This window comes from Anomaloglossus baeobatrachus, chromosome 1, assembly GCF_048569485.1.
Source record: "Anomaloglossus baeobatrachus isolate aAnoBae1 chromosome 1, aAnoBae1.hap1, whole genome shotgun sequence".
Classification (NCBI taxonomy): Eukaryota; Metazoa; Chordata; class Amphibia; order Anura; family Aromobatidae; genus Anomaloglossus; species Anomaloglossus baeobatrachus.
The window spans coordinates 767,827,821-767,848,837 of NC_134353.1; the positions used below are offsets into that span (position 1 = coordinate 767,827,821).

The 21,017-nt window shown below is 44.1% G+C and overlaps 1 protein-coding gene across 3 annotated transcripts in view; it reads left to right on the top strand.

Moving 5' to 3' along the window:
• Positions 1–21,017, top strand: part of OSBP2 (oxysterol binding protein 2) — a 326,746-nt gene that overhangs the window by 279,312 nt on the left and 26,417 nt on the right. For all 3 annotated transcript variants that reach the window (XM_075324438.1, XM_075324455.1, XM_075324447.1), the window contains 2 exons: positions 16,809–17,054; positions 20,425–20,545. In XM_075324438.1, the coding sequence (XP_075180553.1) occupies positions 16,809–17,054; positions 20,425–20,545 (367 nt within the window). The remainder of the gene's footprint in view (positions 1–16,808; positions 17,055–20,424; positions 20,546–21,017) is intronic.

A 21,017-nucleotide genomic window follows, 5' to 3' on the forward strand; every position in this document is an offset into this window, starting at 1 on the left:
ATTCAAATATAAACATACATATTTATGATTTGTGTAACATATGTTTTCTAAAATCTATCAGCAGATTCACCTTCCATTCATACTATGAGCCCACACAAGCAAAACAAGCAGCGACATTGCCAAGCTGACGAGTGTGATATAATTCATGCTATTTACAGCTCTGGCTCTGGGCCATCTACACTGCTATGTATGAGCAATGGACACCGCACACGGATCTTACTGGTGCCTAGAGTGGTGGTAATAGCTTCTTAATGGATCCAGTGGGGATGAGACATGAATTAATGGGTCCTATCGTGTTTGTCATTTTCTTTTTTAATAATATGATCCTATTCCTCTTATGTAAATATTTTGATTGCACAATATAGTTTTACACATGCTATCAGCGTCTGGGTATAGCACTTTATACAAAGCATGTGTGGCGCCCTGGACAAGCCAGGACGTCACAGAACAACACCTACACACCCCACACTCCCGGTCAGGCACACTGAAGTCAGACAGAAACCCTTGTTGCTTTCCTCCAGGGGCTGATGTCCACACCAGGGGGTGGGCCAGGCGGTTGGCCCCGCCCACCGAGGAGTTCACAGTCCTGGACGCGGGAAAAGTAAGGCAGATAGAGTTTGGAGGTGAAAGTGGAAGGAGGAAAGTGGCAGTTAAGCAGCCTGAAGTTGGTCCGGGTGTGTGGCCCGGGCGGTACAGCAAGGTTGGCAGACGGTGGTGACCGTCTGCAGGAGTGGCCTATCGGAGTTTACCGTAAGGACCGTGGACGGGCGGTGACCCGGCGGTACCGGACCGGTACGCAAAGAGAAGCCAGCACCATCCGGCAGGGGCTTACGGACCCCGGTAAGGCTAGGAGTCGCCGTGAATTTGCCAAATCCGTTAGCGAAGGGAACCTCCTGGGTTTCCCAGCAGCCAAGTCCCGACAGAAGGCAACAGTCCAACCGAGAGAGGGAAACACAGTTACCGCCAAGGCTAAAGTTCCCAGGGCCAGAGCCTGCGGGCAAAAGGGGCTCCTTCAGCAACCCATCCAAGCTGGGGAGCGGGTTACCGGTGGGAACCCATTGGAACCGTACACGTTACACAGGTGCAGGGAAAGGCAGTCACCATCAACCTGCCGGGAGGAGAAACACCGCAGCCGTCTGTGGGACCCGTCCATCCAGCCGTGTGTTTTACCGAGAACTGTGTCCTCATCATTGGCTGAGTGAGTACCACCGTGCCGTGCGGCACAGCGCTGCCCCCGCGACCCTGCACCTCGCCAGGCCCCGTAACCCGCCTGCCATCCATCCCTACCCCATCACCGGGCCCCGGGACAACCAACCCCCTACCCACGGAGGGGAGAACTAACATCCAGGCTGCTCCCTGTCATCGTTCCCGGGATCCCCGTCCATAGCAGCGGTGGTGTCACCAATATCACCACAACCGTGGGTGGTGTCACGGACAATAACCAAATCCCCACAATCCAATCCCCACCCTTTTCACTCACGGGCGAGGAGCGTCGCTCGAGTCCCCGGGATCCGGCCCACCGCTCGAGCCACCACCGAGCAGCAGCAGCAGCAGCGGCCGGACCCGAGCAGTGGGAGAGCGCAGCGTCCCCTCCTCCGCCCGCTACACATGTAGCTTAGGTTATACTTTAGGCAAAAGCAACATTAGTCTGCAGCGCCTAACAAAGTGAAAAATAATTGTGCAGACGCAATTTTCCAGTGATTGCAATGGAAAAGCAAATCAGCCGCTCTCTGAGAGCCTAAGAGGCACCAAACATTAAACTTAAGAATTATTTTATTTTGCATTAATGCTCTTTAATTATACTTATAAAACAACAAGCGTTCCTCTTACAGGAAAATACACATATTTACCTCTTTAGGATATAGGTCAGAGTTTGTTTTATAGAGGTTGGAGACCACCACAGACCGAGGCAGGGGTTACGTGGAAACTGTAACACCAGCATCCCTATCCCTAATTATGCTGGCATTCCAATACTTGTTTGCGCTGATGCCCTTGTGCTCTCCTCTCCCAGGGACACTGACACAGTAACCGCCTTGGCCACTCACTCGTCCTTGAGGGCATGCTCATGCTACGCAGTCCCATGCTCTCCTGCACGGCCGCCCTGTTGATAGGGGCCTGAGCAATGCATTAGGTTCCTTGCCTAGTCCTGTCACGTTGGTCCAGCCTGTTGTTCAATTCTGTCTGTATCCAGCACCAGTCCTGCCTGTTATCAGTTCTGTACTTGCTGTGTTACTGAACCCATTCATCCTATTTCCCAGTGTTGATCTTGTCATTGTTTCTAGTCCTCCCAACCCTGAATTCCAGTTCCTGGTCTATCCAGTCCATATTCCAGTGTCGGTCCTGACTGTGTTCTTGGATCTGCCCAGCCTTTGCGTCAAGTACTGGCCCTGCCTGAGTTTCCTGGATCCGATCAACCTGCGTTCCGGTTCCGATTCTGCCAGTATTCCTGGATCAGACCAGCCTGTGTTCCAGTACCCACTTGCCTGAGTTTCTCAACCTGTGTCCCTGAACCTGTCCTGTTTGTATTCATGTACCCATCCAGCCTGTGTTCCTGTCCTGCCTGTGTTCCTGTACCTAACCTGGTTCTTGGACCCGTCTAGCCTGTGTTTCTGTGTCCATTTATGTGTCCCGATCACAGCCTGTTCTCCTGAACTTGACCTGTCCCGTGTTCCTGCATCCAGTCCTGACAATGTTCCTGTTCCAGTCCTGTCTGTATTCCTGTTCCAGCCCTCTGTCTTCCTGTACCTGTTTTGCCAGTGTTCCTGATCTAGTCCTGTCTGTGTTCCCATGTCAGCTCTACCTGAATCCCAGTTTCCATCTTGTCTGTGGCTGCGTCCCCGTCCTGCTTTTCATCCATCTCCGCTCAGCTACCACAGATCCGGACATTGCATTGTGAGTGGCACCTGGTAAGTACCTGCGTCACCAGTCTATCCACACCATCAGTGGTCCAAGTGAAGAACCAAGTATCTACTTAGTCATGCCCCTCCCTGATGCCCCTCGCACATCAGGGTAAGCCCCTGCCCCCATGTTACCCAGTGGGTCCATGCTCATTCGCATGCGTAAAGTGTTACAGAAACTTTGGCCATGTCATGTGTCGTAGCCGTAAATCACTGTGTGCCATGTTTACATCACAGCATAATGAATGGAGTCAAATTGGGATCAGCCAAATACTGCAACAAGCAAGCTGCAAAAAAACCCATCCAATTGGTTCGGACTTTCTGTGACCTGTACTTAGCTTACGTAGGTGATGGAAGAGGGTAGATAAGGGCCAGATAGGAAGCATTTGAGGACCATCAGTTCCACCATTAATGTAAACTCATATATTAAAGATGTTCAAATTCATCTAAAACTGATCTGATATGTCAAAAATTCTCACGTATGAAAATATTTATGGCTCAGACAGGGATTGTTCTCTCTATAGTATTAGAAATTGACAGAGGGTAAGGTTTGCAAACATTTTTTAAAAAGATCTTAAGATCATTTCTGGTTGGATTAATTCTTACTATATTACAATGATGGGGTCATCTGCAACCCATCACACTGTCGCTTACCCGAGGTCGTGGAACTCCGAGAGCTGTATTCTTTGGTGTATATGCTCTTGGCAGTGATCATTACATTGGAGTTATGAACCACCCCATCTTCAAAATAATAACCCCTTTGTGGAATTACTAGCATGTATCATCTCCAACAAATATTTGTGAGACTCCCAGTGGCCACACAACCCATCATTTCTGTGTACACGTATGCCACTCATACTTTGCCAGACACTTCTGCATATTTATAAGCATTACTGTTAAATGACCATCTGTTGAAAATATTTTCCAATATGAAATCATTTCCACAGATATCACTGTTAACAGTACACAAAAAGTCCCATATCTCTGGAACCGTACTCCAGAAACACAATAAAATATTCAGGGGAACAGCAGTAATGAAATATAAAACTAGCCCCACTGGACTTGGTGACAGGTCATCTTTAAGAGTCAGTGTAAAGCGTAGAGTCCTATTAAGCAGATATGGCGGATTTTACACAATGAAATAATATTCGGTATTTTCATCTGGCATCCTGTAGTACTCTCATTTATTCTAAAGATCCATATATACATAGGTCGTTCACTGCGGCTATACTGTACAATCCCTTAGTGCACATGTTCAGTATTCGGAGCAGGAAAATCTTCCCCAAATTTCCTGCAAATTCCAATATGTTGGCAGTAAAAACACACCATAAACTACATGGATTTTGGATGCTTCTTTCCCTGATGTTGGTTGCAAATTCTTTCCCATTCATTAGTAGGAGTCAAATCTGATGAAAGAATTGACATGTTGCAGATTTAACTCTAAAAGGAAAAAATAAGCAACATGAGACTAAATTGACATGAAAAATACAAACTGCATATATAACTTTTTATCATCTGTTCCTTAAAAATTAGTATCCCCGAGATTTGGTAACTTTTCCTGTTTTACCCTTAAAACAAACCCAAAACAGTTAAGCAAAAATACACCACGATATAAAGGCCCTTAGAATTAAAAGCCAATTACAAAAATTAAAGTCATTCTTGTAATTGGCTTTCATTACCAAATTTGTCTTGCTTTTACAGGCTCTTTGTTGAGTGTTTCTTTAGCATTTTATGTAGCATTTTCCATGGAAGAAAATGGCAGAAAAGACAGTGTGAACTTGACTTTAAGGGAACCTGTCAGGTGCAGTATGTACCCAGGACCACGAGCAGTTCTGGGTGTATATTACTAATCCCTGCCTAACTGTCCCTGTATCTAGTAGCAAAGATAAAGAGATCTTTAGAAAAAGTATTTCTAAAGATCTTTTATGATATGCTAATGAGTGCAGGGACTAGTCGCAAGGGTGTTAGTTCCTGAGCTCATTCCGCCCTCTTAGCATGTTAGCCCACCCACAGGGGTTTGCTAGCATGCTATTCATTGCCCAGCGTCATCAGTGGTGACGCGTGTACCTGTGCCCGTTGTCACCGCATCAGACGCCAGCTTTAGGGTCAGTGCGGATGATCAGAGGTCCTGCGCACTAGACCTCTCTGAAGCCGGCTTCATAGTGCCCATGACCAGAAGTGCAGTGACTTCTGATCATGCGCACTGAGCCTAAAGCTGGCGTCTGAAGCGGTGATAATGGACACAAGTATGCGCATCACCGCTGATGACGCTGGGCAATGGGCATTGAATACCATGTTAGCACACCCCTGTGGGCGTGCTAACAGGACGGAATGAGCACACAAACTAGCGCCCTTGTGACTAGTCCCTGCACTCATTAGCATATCAAAAAGGATATCTTTAGAAATAATAGATGCTGGGACAGTTAGGCAGGGATTAGAAATATGCACCCAGAATTGCTTGTGATTCTGGGTGCAAATTGCACCTGCCAGGTTCCTTTTAAGGGTAGAGAGGATTAAGCTACTTCCAGATGTATCTTCCATGAGAACAAAAGGATTGGACATGTTGAAATCCAACATGCCTGGTCCTTCTTTCCCCTATTACCTGCCCGTAAAATACAAGTCAGTAAGATGGTCAGCCGGTCTCAATAAAATTGTATTTGTGTGTGGCCATGTTAGTGTTGTATGAGAGTTTTTAAAGCAATTTTTATTACTGCACAAATTGGTATATGGCTGCCATACCATGCATACTGTACTCTAGATGGAATCTCTTCTAAGAAGTAAGTACACCCCTGGTGTGCTACTAGTACTTACAGAGCAGAGCTGCCTTTCTAGCTGCATGGCCAAGCGCCTGTGCAGCTTGTAAACTCCATCCTGGCACAGAAATGGTCACATTGGTCAGTGAAGTGGAGATGAGTGACAAGGGATGATGGGGCAGAGCTTGTGTGCAGAGACTGGGAAAGAAAGTGAAACAGACCATCTTCTCATGTGGTTAGTGCTCTGGTCCTGGGGAATGCTGGGAGACAGTTGTAGTTCTAGTTAGTATATACCCTCCCTCTATATATATCACTGTCACATAACCTGTTTTATTACTGAACATATTTGGTTTATTACTGCACACTATAAAATTCTCTGTGTTGTATCACATTGCCAAGTGTTTCTGCAGTACAGATTGAGGATATTCGCCATTAAACTGCTAGTCGTCTCTATATTTCTTACCATATTTCAGCTCAAGCTTGTACATGGCCTCTATTTTCACCATTATTCTCATTGCTGCCCTGAATTTTACCTAGAATCTTAACCCCTTCACCCCCGGACGTTTTTCCGTTTGTTTTTTTTTCCGCTTCCCTTCTTTGAGAGCCGTAACTTTTTTATTTTTCTGTCAATCTTGCGATATAAGAGCTTATTTTTTGCAGGACGAGTTCTACTTTTAAATGAAACCATAAGTTTTACCATATAGTGTACTGGAAAACAGCAAAAAAATTACAAGTGTGGAAAAATTGCAAAATAAAGTGCAATTGCATGATTGCTTTTGAGATATTTTATTCACCATGTTCACTATATGGTAAGAAGGATGAGAAATATACATTCCATAGGGAAAATACAATTAAATAAACCTGGTGGACAGGCCAACTCAGGTTTTCAGCAGCTCAAAAAACATGGAAGAAGGGAGAACCAGAGCAAAAAAGCTGAATCACAAATTACAAAGTTTTTTTATTTTTATATTCAAAGTGCACAGTGCAATACATGAAACATTGATGTTCAATAAAAAGAGGGGGTGGGGAGCATGGGTGAAAAACAGATCAACATTAGCCGGGTGTGGACTAACAGGCAAGAAAATGTTCAAATATAGGAAAACCCCTGATTGCCTGCAATGAAAAAAATCAATATGCTAAATGAGGGCATATGAGTGTGGTTAACCTGGAGGAGTGAGAACACAGAGAATTCGAACTGTTGGTGGTCAGATGTGGTTTGGCAAAGGAGATGGATAACAATCAGGAGACAACCCAATATAGGGGAAATCAGGTCATACATGAATAGCACAAGATCCCAAGTGGGAAGAAAAGTGCTCCTGACTGAACAATCACAGGACTAAGCCAAAGGATTGCCACAATAAAAGATAAGGTGTAATCACACAGTTGGACAAACCCCCTAAGTTTGTTGATACAAGGGGGGAGTCAGGTGGAGACCCCAAGGCTCTAGGGCAGGTCTTGATGTTAAATAAGAGTCATTAATAGGGAGTATAGCTTGCAAACAGGAAAAAAGAAAAATTCCAGGATGCAAAGTAGGTACAATAATAGTAAATTACATAGAGTAAATATAAATCACTAAAGAGCAGAAAAATACTCCCGACTAAATGGCCAAAAATAGGCCAATAACTGCCTAGAGTTAGTCAATGGTAAGAAATATATAAATGATGTCAAAAGGACACAGGAACCCCCCAGGGTGGTTGATAACCCCGAGGCAGGGTAGTACCAGGGAATATCTGCCAGACAAAAAACTTGGGGTGGAACATGAAAAAACGGCAGGTTAACTCACGGCAGGGAGGGGGGTAAAGATAAGGGCAAGTGCCCGATATAGTGAACATATGTTACCTGAGACCGGTGGCAGGGGGCCCGACGCACGTTTCGCGGCTTTCAGCGCATCGCTGGCCGCTTCATCATGGGGGAAGGTGAAGAGTGGTGCACACATCCGGTGGAGTGACCCATAAATAGCGCCGCGGAAATGGGAAACACAAATGGAATCCACAGTTCCGGAGTCAGACGGCGCATGCGCGGGCCCGCCAAAGAAGCTCCCCGCCACGTGACCCCAGCCGTCAAGGAGTCAGGCGCATGCGCGGAGGCCAAAACGAGAACAGATGTTCCCGCAGAGACCACCGCGCACGCGCGGACTCCATGGAGACGCCGGAGCGCGGCCAGGGAACAACAGGCGGGCGCACGCACGCGCACAAAACTCCGGACACGGTGGATAGATGAATGGGGAGACAAGGTGACACAAAATAGACGCTTGGCAAAGACCACAGAAATTAGGGATATACATAATAGCGGAACAACATGCGGAACACATAACACAGATAAAAAGACATAACACTACATGTCATAAAGTGAAACGTAATCCAGCACAGCCTAAAGAATGGTAAAGTTGCAGGCAGCCGCCAGGTGGAATTTTGAAACCAGGTCGCATCTCCAACCAAATCATGGTATATATATCAAATGAAACCATCCGCTAATTGATGTTGTCACAAGGGATATGTTGCATCATATTAAAAAGAAATCTAAGAAACAGAAAAAAATATATACATAATTAAAAACAAAAAGATTAAAAGCCACAAACACCCGATCAGAGTATTGCAATGGAAAGAAAAGATGGTACGTATTATACGTATTTGTTATAAAGTACGTAAATAGTCACAGATAAATAGATAGACATTCCATTACAAAAAGGTGATGAAGCAATGAGAGCTAAGTAATACATTCAGAGAAGGAAAGAAGGGGGGGATAATAAAAAGGGCCTAAAGAAAAGAAGCAAAACTAAGGGCCTCATTTAGGCCCTTAGGAGCGACCGTGTCCAAAGCCACAATCCACTTGGTTTCTCTTTGGGAAAGCATTTTTTTGATATTACCACCCCGTATACCACAGTGGACCACATCAATGCCACGTATTTTTAACACTTTAGGGTCACAATTGTGGTACTTTTTAAAGTGGCGGGGTAGAGTTTTTAGTAGAGAAAAATCATCCACAGCCCTGGCCGCGCCAATGTCCCTCACATGTTCCCTCACCCGTATCCGAAATTCTCTCGAAGTCAGTCCTATATAAATGTATGGACAGTTGCAAGTAGCATAATAGATAACGTTTTCAGTACTACATGAAATCCGATGTTGAATCGTAAAAGAGCGTAGAGAATCGGAACTGGTGAAGGAGTTACTGCGGAGGACATTGGCGCAGGCAAGGCAGTGCCCGCAAGGGAAGCAACCTAAAACGGTACCAATGGAACCAAATGGATTTGACTTTTTGATGGTATAATGACTGTGGACAAGAAAATCGCTCAGATTCCTGGCTCTCCTAGCCGTGGCCAAAGGTGTGGGAGAGAGAGACCGAGACAGAACAGGGTCGGTTTGAAGAACCGACCAATGTTGAGCCAAAATATCTCGCATCCGATACCACTCAGAGTTGTAGGTGGAAATGAAGCGAGGATTTGAGTCAGCAGACATCTGCTTGGGTTGATGGTGTAAAAGTGAAGTCCTCCCGGTGTGTTTCGCTCTTAAATAGCCCTTTTTTATGCACCGACGACTATATCCCCTATCCAAGAATCGTGATTTTAAATCCTCAGCCTGTGCCTCAAAAGAGGCGTCCGATGAACATATCCGCCTCATCCGTAGAAATTGACCGGTCGGGATGGCTCTGACCGTAGATCCCATGTGTCCAGAAGAGGCATGAAGGAGTGCATTAACCGATGTTTTCTTGCGAAAGACATCGGTTTGAACACGTTGGTTACCATCAACTTCAAGGACAATATCCAGGAAATCTATACTGGTAGAGCTGGATTTATAAGTAAGACGGATGTTAAATGTGTTGAGATTAAGACACTGAACGAACGAATCGAGCTGCTCCACCGTGCCCTGCCAAAACATCAGAATATCATCGATGTACCTAATCCAGCACTGCGCATGGGTGGCGGCCTGCACGCCCTCATCACCGAAAACCTGTCTCTCCCAATAGCCAAGAAACAGGTTAGCGTACGAGGGCGCACAGGCCGCGCCCATCGCAGTGCCGCGCTTCTGAAGATAGAAGGAGTCTTTAAATGTAAAATAATTATGTGACAGGGCAAAGTTTAGCAGCTCAAGTACCAGCTCGTTCAGGTCAGGATCCCGACCGGACATTTCAAGGAAAAAGCGGGCCGCACGGACGCCATCTTCATGTCGTATACAGGTGTACAGTGATTCTACGTCCATGGTGACAAAAAGTAAATCGGACTCCATTGAGATGCCGTCAACCCTCATGAGCACGTCCGTCGTGTCTTTGGCATAAGACGGGAGTGATTCGACTAAAGGTCTAAGGTAAAAGTCAATGAATCTGCATACAGGTTCACAAAACCCGTCAATGCCAGACACGATCGGACGGCCAGGAGGGTTAACGGCATCCTTGTGGATCTTAGGAAGGAGATATAGCGTCGGGACCCTGGGGAACTTCACCATCAGACCATCAAACATTTTTTTCGATATAATGCCCAAATCATGGGCTCTAAGAAGAATTTTTTGTAATTTAAGGGAAAAAGAGGTGGTGGGGTTATAATCCAATTTTTGGTACGTGTCCTTATCTCTTAGTTGTTTAAATACTTCCCTCTCATATTGAACAGTGGGCCAGATCACAATGTTGCCCCCTTTGTCAGCCGCCTTGAAAATGACATCATCAAGTTGTTGTAATTCAGTCAGAGCCTGTCTCTGTTTCATTGTAAGGTTGTCTGGAAAACGTCGTGTCGAAATTTTCTTGAAGTCCTCCATGACAAGCTTAGTAAAGATCTCTACAGCAGGGCAGACTGACAAAGGGGGGAACCTTGATGACCTGGGGTGGAGAAAAGTAGGAGACGTACCTGGATTACTAATTTGTTCTGCAAGTAGGTCTTCTAGCGCCGCAAGAGCTTCTTGTTCAAGGTCACTCATGGTATCCAAACCACCAGATTTTTTATTATGAAGCTTCTTCAAAATAAGTTTTCTTGAAAAAAGATACAGATCTTTCAAAGCTGTAAAATAATGAAAATTATTGGTAGGAGAAAAGGACAGACCCAGAGATAAGACCTCGATCTGTGTTTCCGAGAGAAGATGATTTGATAAATTAATTACCTGGAGTTTGTTTTTGTTTTTTCCATCCTGAGGTTTACCAAAACCAGGTTTAGGGGGTCCAGATTTTTTCGGGCCACTCCTGGTAGTAATACCAATAGAATCTTCATTGAGATAAGAACTCTCAGAAGTCACAGATCGACCATCATCCATGGAGCTGCCTGATCTCAAAGAAGCCGATCTGGAGCGTGTTTAGAACTATTGTGGTCACGCAGGAGGTCCTGGATTCCTGACCCTCCTGCGTGACCACAATAGTTCTACCCTTTTGGAGATTGAGACCGAGATGGAGAGCCTCCTTTCTATTATCAAGTCTAAATCATCAGAGGATGCGCTGCAGAAATTTAACGAGGAGATGGATCTTGAATCCCAAAAATGTGAAAAGGAGGTGGTTGAGTATAAATCTAAAAAATTTCAAAGAGATCTGGCCGATAAAGCTAACAATCGAGTCTACAGGTGGAGGTCTGGCGCTGCGAGAGCACGTTCACAATCTCGTACAGGTTTCAAAACACGCTCCAGATCGGCTTCTTTGAGATCAGGCAGCTCCATGGATGATGGTCGATCTGTGACTTCTGAGAGTTCTTATCTCAATGAAGATTCTATTGGTATTACTACCAGGAGTGGCCCGAAAAAATCTGGACCCCCTAAACCTGGTTTTGGTAAACCTCAGGATGGAAAAAACAAAAACAAACTCCAGGTAATTAATTTATCAAATCATCTTCTCTCGGAAACACAGATCGAGGTCTTATCTCTGGGTCTGTCCTTTTCTCCTACCAATAATTTTCATTATTTTACAGCTTTGAAAGATCTGTATCTTTTTTCAAGAAAACTTATTTTGAAGAAGCTTCATAATAAAAAATCTGGTGGTTTGGATACCATGAGTGACCTTGAACAAGAAGCTCTTGCGGCGCTAGAAGACCTACTTGCAGAACAAATTAGTAATCCAGGTACGTCTCCTACTTTTCTCCACCCCAGGTCATCAAGGTTCCCCCCTTTGTCAGTCTGCCCTGCTGTAGAGATCTTTACTAAGCTTGTCATGGAGGACTTCAAGAAAATTTCGACACGACGTTTTCCAGACAACCTTACAATGAAACAGAGACAGGCTCTGACTGAATTACAACAACTTGATGATGTCATTTTCAAGGCGGCTGACAAAGGGGGCAACATTGTGATCTGGCCCACTGTTCAATATGAGAGGGAAGTATTTAAACAACTAAGAGATAAGGACACGTACCAAAAATTGGATTATAACCCCACCACCTCTTTTTCCCTTAAATTACAAAAAATTCTTCTTAGAGCCCATGATTTGGGCATTATATCGAAAAAAATGTTTGATGGTCTGATGGTGAAGTTCCCCAGGGTCCCGACGCTATATCTCCTTCCTAAGATCCACAAGGATGCCGTTAACCCTCCTGGCCGTCCGATCGTGTCTGGCATTGACGGGTTTTGTGAACCTGTATGCAGATTCATTGACTTTTACCTTAGACCTTTAGTCGAATCACTCCCGTCTTATGCCAAAGACACGACGGACGTGCTCATGAGGGTTGACGGCATCTCAATGGAGTCCGATTTACTTTTTGTCACCATGGACGTAGAATCACTGTACACCTGTATACGACATGAAGATGGCGTCCGTGCGGCCCGCTTTTTCCTTGAAATGTCCGGTCGGGATCCTGACCTGAACGAGCTGGTACTTGAGCTGCTAAACTTTGCCCTGTCACATAATTATTTTACATTTAAAGACTCCTTCTATCTTCAGAAGCGCGGCACTGCGATGGGCGCGGCCTGTGCGCCCTCGTACGCTAACCTGTTTCTTGGCTATTGGGAGAGACAGGTTTTCGGTGATGAGGGCGTGCAGGCCGCCACCCATGCGCAGTGCTGGATTAGGTACATCGATGATATTCTGATGTTTTGGCAGGGCACGGTGGAGCAGCTCGATTCGTTCGTTCAGTGTCTTAATCTCAACACATTTAACATCCGTCTTACTTATAAATCCAGCTCTACCAGTATAGATTTCCTGGATATTGTCCTTGAAGTTGATGGTAACCAACGTGTTCAAACCGATGTCTTTCGCAAGAAAACATCGGTTAATGCACTCCTTCATGCCTCTTCTGGACACATGGGATCTACGGTCAGAGCCATCCCGACCGGTCAATTTCTACGGATGAGGCGGATATGTTCATCGGACGCCTCTTTTGAGGCACAGGCTGAGGATTTAAAATCACGATTCTTGGATAGGGGATATAGTCGTCGGTGCATAAAAAAGGGCTATTTAAGAGCGAAACACACCGGGAGGACTTCACTTTTACACCATCAACCCAAGCAGATGTCTGCTGACTCAAATCCTCGCTTCATTTCCACCTACAACTCTGAGTGGTATCGGATGCGAGATATTTTGGCTCGTCATTGGTCGGTTCTTCAAACCGACCCTGTTCTGTCTCGGTCTCTCTCTCCCACACCTTTGGCCACGGCTAGGAGAGCCAGGAATCTGAGCGATTTTCTTGTCCACAGTCATTATACCATCAAAAAGTCAAATCCATTTGGTTCCATTGGTCCCGTTTTAGGTTGCTTCCCTTGCGGGCACTGCCTTGCCTGCGCCAATGTCCTCCGCATTAACTCCTTCACCAGTTCCGATTCTCTACGCTCTTTTACGATTCAACATCGGATTTCATGTAGTACTGAAAACGTTATCTATTATGCTACTTGCAACTGTCCATACATTTATATAGGACTGACTTCGAGAGAATTTCGGATACGGGTGAGGGAACATGTGAGGGACATTGGCGCGGCCAGGGCTGTGGATGATTTTTCTCTACTAAAAACTCTACCCCGCCACTTTAAAAAGTACCACAATTGTGACCCTAAAGTGTTAAAAATACGTGGCATTGATGTGGTCCACTGTGGTATACGGGGTGGTAATATCAAAAAAATGCTTTCCCAAAGAGAAACCAAGTGGATTGTGGCTTTGGACACGGTCGCTCCTAAGGGCCTAAATGAGGCCCTTAGTTTTGCTTCTTTTCTTTAGGCCCTTTTTATTATCCCCCCCTTCTTTCCTTCTCTGAATGTATTACTTAGCTCTCATTGCTTCATCACCTTTTTGTAATGGAATGTCTATCTATTTATCTGTGACTATTTACGTACTTTATAACAAATACGTATAATACGTACCATCTTTTCTTTCCATTGCAATACTCTGATCGGGTGTTTGTGGCTTTTAATCTTTTTGTTTTTAATTATGTATATATTTTTTTCTGTTTCTTAGATTTCTTTTTAATATGATGCAACATATCCCTTGTGACAACATCAATTAGCGGATGGTTTCATTTGATATATATACCATGATTTGGTTGGAGATGCGACCTGGTTTCAAAATTCCACCTGGCGGCTGCCTGCAACTTTACCATTCTTTAGGCTGTGCTGGATTACGTTTCACTTTATGACATGTAGTGTTATGTCTTTTTATCTGTGTTATGTGTTCCGCATGTTGTTCCGCTATTATGTATATCCCTAATTTCTGTGGTCTTTGCCAAGCGTCTATTTTGTGTCACCTTGTCTCCCCATTCATCTATCCACCGTGTCCGGAGTTTTGTGCGCGTGCGTGCGCCCGCCTGTTGTTCCCTGGCCGCGCTCCGGCGTCTCCATGGAGTCCGCGCGTGCGCGGTGGTCTCTGCGGGAACATCTGTTCTCGTTTTGGCCTCCGCGCATGCGCCTGACTCCTTGACGGCTGGGGTCACGTGGCGGGGAGCTTCTTTGGCGGGCCCGCGCATGCGCCGTCTGACTCCGGAACTGTGGATTCCATTTGTGTTTCCCATTTCCGCGGCGCTATTTATGGGTCACTCCACCGGATGTGTGCACCACTCTTCACCTTCCCCCATGATGAAGCGGCCAGCGATGCGCTGAAAGCCGCGAAACGTGCGTCGGGCCCCCTGCCACCGGTCTCAGGTAACATATGTTCACTATATCGGGCACTTGCCCTTATCTTTACCCCCCTCCCTGCCGTGAGTTAACCTGCCGTTTTTTCATGTTCCACCCCAAGTTTTTTGTCTGGCAGATATTCCCTGGTACTACCCTGCCTCGGGGTTATCAACCACCCTGGGGGGTTCCTGTGTCCTTTTGACATCATTTATATATTTCTTACCATTGACTAACTCTAGGCAGTTATTGGCCTATTTTTGGCCATTTAGTCGGGAGTATTTTTCTGCTCTTTAGTGATTTATATTTACTCTATGTAATTTACTATTATTGTACCTACTTTGCATCCTGGAATTTTTCTTTTTTCCTGTTTGCAAGCTATACTCCCTATTAATGACTCTTATTTAACATCAAGACCTGCCCTAGAGCCTTGGGGTCTCCACCTGACTCCCCCCTTGTATCAACAAACTTAGGGGGTTTGTCCAACTGTGTGATTACACCTTATCTTTTATTGTGGCAATCCTTTGGCTTAGTCCTGTGATTGTTCAGTCAGGAGCACTTTTCTTCCCACTTGGGATCTTGTGCTATTCATGTATGACCTGATTTCCCCTATATTGGGTTGTCTCCTGATTGTTATCCATCTCCTTTGCCAAACCACATCTGACCACCAACAGTTCGAATTCTCTGTGTTCTCACTCCTCCAGGTTAACCACACTCATATGCCCTCATTTAGCATATTGATTTTTTTCATTGCAGGCAATCAGGGGTTTTCCTATATTTGAACATTTTCTTGCCTGTTAGTCCACACCCGGCTAATGTTGATCTGTTTTTCACCCATGCTCCCCACCCCCTCTTTTTATTGAACATCAATGTTTCATGTATTGCACTGTGCACTTTGAATATAAAAATAAAAAAACTTTGTAATTTGTGATTCAGCTTTTTTGCTCTGGTTCTCCCTTCTTCCATGGTAAGAAGGATGTGTCGGTGTGATGCCTCAGGTCAGTACGAGTATGTAGATACCAAACGTATAGGTTTACTTTTATCTAAGGGGTTAAAAGAAATTAAAAAGTTTGTAGAAAAAAAAAATAAAAAATGGCGCACTTTTTGCACCATTTTCTGTGATCTGTAGCGTTCTCATTTTTCGGGATCTGGGGCTCAGTGACAGCTTATTTTTTGTGTCTTGGACTGACATTTTTAATGGTAACATTTTGGCGCAGAAGCTCCGTTTTGATCGCCTATTATCGCATTTTGCGCAAAATTCGCAGTGACCAAAAAAACGTAATTTTGCCGTTTGGAATTTTTTGCCGCTACGCCATTTACCGATTGGATTAATTGATTTTATATTTAGATAGATCAGGCATTTTTGAATGCAGTAATACCAAATGTAGGTATATTTTTTTTAACCCTTTAATTTTCAAGGGGGTGATTTGAACATTTAGGATTTTTTTTAATTATTTAAAACTTTTTTTTAACTTTTTTATTATTTTACTAGTCCCCCTAGGGGACTATAACGATCAACAGTCTGATCGCTCTTCCGTTACTCCAGATCACAGCTACACAGCTGAGATCTGCAGAAAAGCAGTTTTCCTATTACAAATGGCAGTCTGGAGGGTGTAAGAGGAAGTGACTCATGATAGCTTCAGGAGTCATCACATGACAACCATCGATCACATCATGTGCCTTCTGATGGAGCAGGGTAAGTGAATGCTTACCGTGGCCCGCTATTACATCGCGCTGTGACATTTTCACAGCGCTCTGTAAGGGGTTAACAGTCATGAGTGGGTAGCAAATCCACTCGTGCTTGATATCAGCTGTTCAAATCGTCAGCAGCAGGCATGCATTAACCTGACACGATCCATGACGTACCCAGTACGTCATGTGTCGTGAAGAGGTTAAAAATATAAGTATGTCTGAACTTTTCATGCATGCCTTTTTTTTGTCTCTGCCTATATTATGTCTAGGATAGATCCTAGGTTCCCAGCCTCGGAGATACCTGCCATATCTTTGGTGGGTACTTCCATTATGACCATGCTTTGCTTCTAATAGGCACCACAGTGCTTCACCACAGTCATGAGAGGCTTCTTTTTTGAGTTGTTGAAACTTGGCTTGGGAACATTGAGTATCTCTCCATGTGCAGCCGTCTCATTTTTTTGTTTTTTGTATCGTAGGTCAATTTCAACGAGCCACTCTCCATGCTGCAGAGACTCACCGAAGACTTGGAATACCATGAGCTGCTGGACAAGGCAGTCAAATGTGAGAACGCAATAGAACAGATGTGCTTTGTTGCAGCCTTCTCCGTGTCTTCCTACTCCACCACAGTCCACCGGACAGCAAAACCATTCAACCCGCTATTGGGAGAAACATTTGAACTTGACAGACTGGAAGATTTGGGATTCAGGTCGATATGTGAACAAGTAAGTAGAATTCTTTTCTACTGGGGCACAAAGGGCACTTTTTTTGTGGTCTGACAAATCCTTTCTGCAAAACTAAATCCATGATTGCAATCTCAGAGAACTCGTTGCCTCCTTATAGGAGGTTATGGGAGTCAGACAAATCAATGGCAATTAATTTCTCTTTTAAAATTGTACATCTAGCAAAATTGCCGTTAACATGATTGTGGTGTAAAATTAAGGTGCCTAGAGGTTTATGTACATTTTTTTTTATCCAATCACATTGATGTGCATTTGGTCTGTCCCATCTTTTGTACATTGACATTTACTTTGTACATTGTGTGCTATTCTGCGAGTCTTCTCTACTACACTCTCTGTTTCATTGCAATCAATACTGGCTGATCAGAGATCAGACGATGCAGAGCGCTCCTACAATGAGCCTGCCGGTGAAAGGAAGATACGTTTAATTACTCTAAACCTCCATTTAGCGTGCAGGCACAGCTTCTCAAGTCTATTAAAATCCATGATGGTTGATTTGGAAAACTTAAATCTTGACACCTTCATTTCTTCTCCAAAAAGCCTTTATAAAACCAATTTAGTGCTCCAATCTGCGGTACGCTTCTGCATCGTCAGCTTAACCTATTTTATCCCAGCTGTAGGGAATTGCAGAGATTTGTCTCTGCTTAGGAGATTTATACCAGAAGCAAAAGGGAAAAATTAAAGTGTGATACCTGTCAATAAGGAAATTATTAATGGATTTAGACCGCAAGCAGGCACTTGTCTTACCATAAGCTTTACTGCAAAACCTGCTGCCTTATATATGCTGTAGATCACTATGTGCAGCTCTAGCTACTGGGAAACTACAACTCTCATTGTGCCACCAGTGAAATAGACTTAAACCAGTTACTATAGACCAGTTATATTGTTCTATAGATAAACAATTTATTTCCTTTTGTCCTGTAAAGCATATTATACACCAGTGGAAGAAAAGAACAAAACCAAGAAATTAATGTATGAATTATATAAGAAATGTACAGGAGCAGCCAAGTCTAAAGCTGGTGTCACACATAGCGACAGCGACAACGACATCGCTGTTACGTCACCATTTTCTGTGACGTAACAGCGACCTTGTAAGTCGCTGTTATGATCGCTGCTTAGCTGTCAAGCACAGCGACGCAGCAGCGATCATAACGTCGCTACATGTGCAGAGAGCAGGGAGCCGCGCACACTGCTTAGCGCTGGCTCCTTGCTCTCCTAGCTACAGTACACATCGGGTTAATTAACCCGATGTGTACTGCAGCTACATGTGCACAGAGCAGGAGCCAGCACTGGCAGCGTGAGAGCGGCGGAGGCTGGTAACGAAGGTAAATATCGGGTAACCAGGGAAAGGTCTTCCCTTGGTTACCCGATGTTTACAGTGGTTACAGCTTTCCACAGCTGCCAGACGCCGGCTCCTGCTCTCTGCTCGCTTCATTTCGTCGCTCTCTCGCTGTCACACACAGCGATGTGCGCTTCACAGCCGGAGAGCGACGACGAAAAAATGAAGCAGGACATTTAGCAACGAGCAACGACCTCACAGCAGGGGCCAGCTCGTTGTTGTATGCCATACACAGCGACAGCGACGGGACGTCGCTGCAACGTCACAGAAAATGGTGATGTAGCAGCGACGTCGTTGTCGTCGTCGCTGTGTATGACACCACCTTAACAAATCATGCTCCATCTTGATAATTTATCATGGAAGGTTATCTCACTTAAGGGGATTAAGATAACATTGTGCAAGCCATTGAATGTTGTACAGTTAAGCCCTCAACTTATACACATATCGAATGGTTCGGCCAACATATTGTCAGGGGAGGTGTCTACTGGACATGTTCAGAAATTCCGAGTTAAATGTCAAGCAAAGATGATGTGATTTCATGAAAACTTTGCCCACTATGCGTCTAAACAAGCTGTTGAACTCTGTATATTGGGGATTTTTTCTCCTTATGGAAAGCATGAAAAAAACACAGTTACATTTTGTAAGAGCAGAATCAAAGCTTTTCTGTACTTAAAAAAAAAACAAACAAAAACACAAAAATAAACAACAAAGAAAAAATGCATTAAACTCCAGCTTTGTATCTGCACCAAAAAAATCAAAGAAGATTGCTATTGTGTGTTATGGAGATAGTAATAAAGAGATAAAGTGCAGCTTTTACCCTACGTGTGAACACAGCCTTACAGAAAAGGATCAGCAGTCCGAAAAAGGACATGTTATAATAATAATAATATAATATTTATTCATTTATATAGCGCTATTAATTGCACAGCGCTTTACATACAATGGCAACACTGTCCCCATTGGGGCTCACAATCTACGGTCCCTAACTGTATGTTTTTGGAGTGTGGGAGGAAACCGGAGTACCCGGAGGAAACCCACACAAACACGGGGAGAACATACAAACTCCTGCAGATGTTGTCCTTGGTGGGAATTGAACCCAGGACCCCAGCGCTGCAAGACTGCAGTGCTAACCACTGAGCCACCGTACCACCCATGTTGGATTTTTATGTTCCATGATATCTATCCGGGGATGATCAGGAGGCCCCCCATACATAATATCATCTGAAACCATAGATATGAGCAAGTTGGGATGATGGCTAATTTAATGTGCCTTTTAATATGCAACATTTTATGCATATATTTCTCAGTTGCAGACATTTTTTTTTTAAAGGGAATTTGTCATAAAAATAACAAAAAAAATTCATCAACTAAACTAGAGACAGATAAATAGATTGTATAAATGTAATGGTATCAAAAAAGAAAATACTGTAAATTGTATTGATATTTTCAACTTTTAGGCTCTAGGGGGAGACGCAGCTGCCATTTGTCATGAAAATCTACTGCTAGATCGCATTACAACTGCAGTAAATATTGGCGGATCTGCTGTCATGTGTCTGTTACTTCTCCCTTCCCTCTTCTCTTTCTGGGCATTAGGATAAGGGAGGATGACGTTTAGGACCACAGCGTCATTTTCTTGGAGACTGCAATGTGATATTGGCATATGGACATTGTCACCGATGGCTGCCGGTAGTACCGATTCAGGCTTTGCTGCTAACTGAAGGGAAGATTGAAATGCCGTCTCTTCCCTTTAAGCGTTATATTCTGCCATTTAGTGGACAATTGTGGCAAAATAATAGAATTTATGATTTCTTAACGGCTGTCATGGTTATTCCACATTTTGATACAAATTAATAGTGAGAGCAGAACTGTGTAATTCGATGTGATGTATGTAACATTCATTAATTACGTAAATGAAAGAGACAGGTTTGTTTGGCCCGATTGCTGCAGGTCTTCACTGGAACATCAATTTTTGGAAATGTTCTAGATAAAAAAATGTGTTTGTGTTTCTGCCATCAGGTCAGTCATCACCCACCAGCCGCAGCTCATCATGTCTACTCCAAGAATGGCTGGAGTCTATGGCAGGAAATCACCATTGCCAGTAAATTCAGGGGCAAATATCTCTCTATTATGCCATTAGGTAAGGTTCAAGAAACTCACACTCTGGTAGTAGAGGTTGGAAACGACACACATTTCTAAATATGTTAACCCCTTCACGCCATGGCCATTTTCCATTTTTGTTCCTGTTTTTTTCCTCCCTTTAGGTGCACTGTTTTGATCTCCTCTTATGGTATTTCATTGCAACGTTGCTGTGGCTCAAAAAAACATAATTCTGGCATTTTTTAATTTATTTTTGTTACGCTGTTTACCAATTGTACTAATTTATTTGATATTTGATAGATCGGCCATTTCTGAACACAGCGATACCAAATATGTATTTTTTTAATTCACTATTCAATGGAGCAAAAGGGGCGTGATTTGAACTTTTGTGTAGGTTTTTTTTTTCATATTGGTTTTTATTAGTTCTGTTAGGGGACTTGAAGCTGCTATCAGTCGATTGCTTGTACAAAGAATTAGCTGACCCTTGGCTGTCATAACATCCCATTGACATC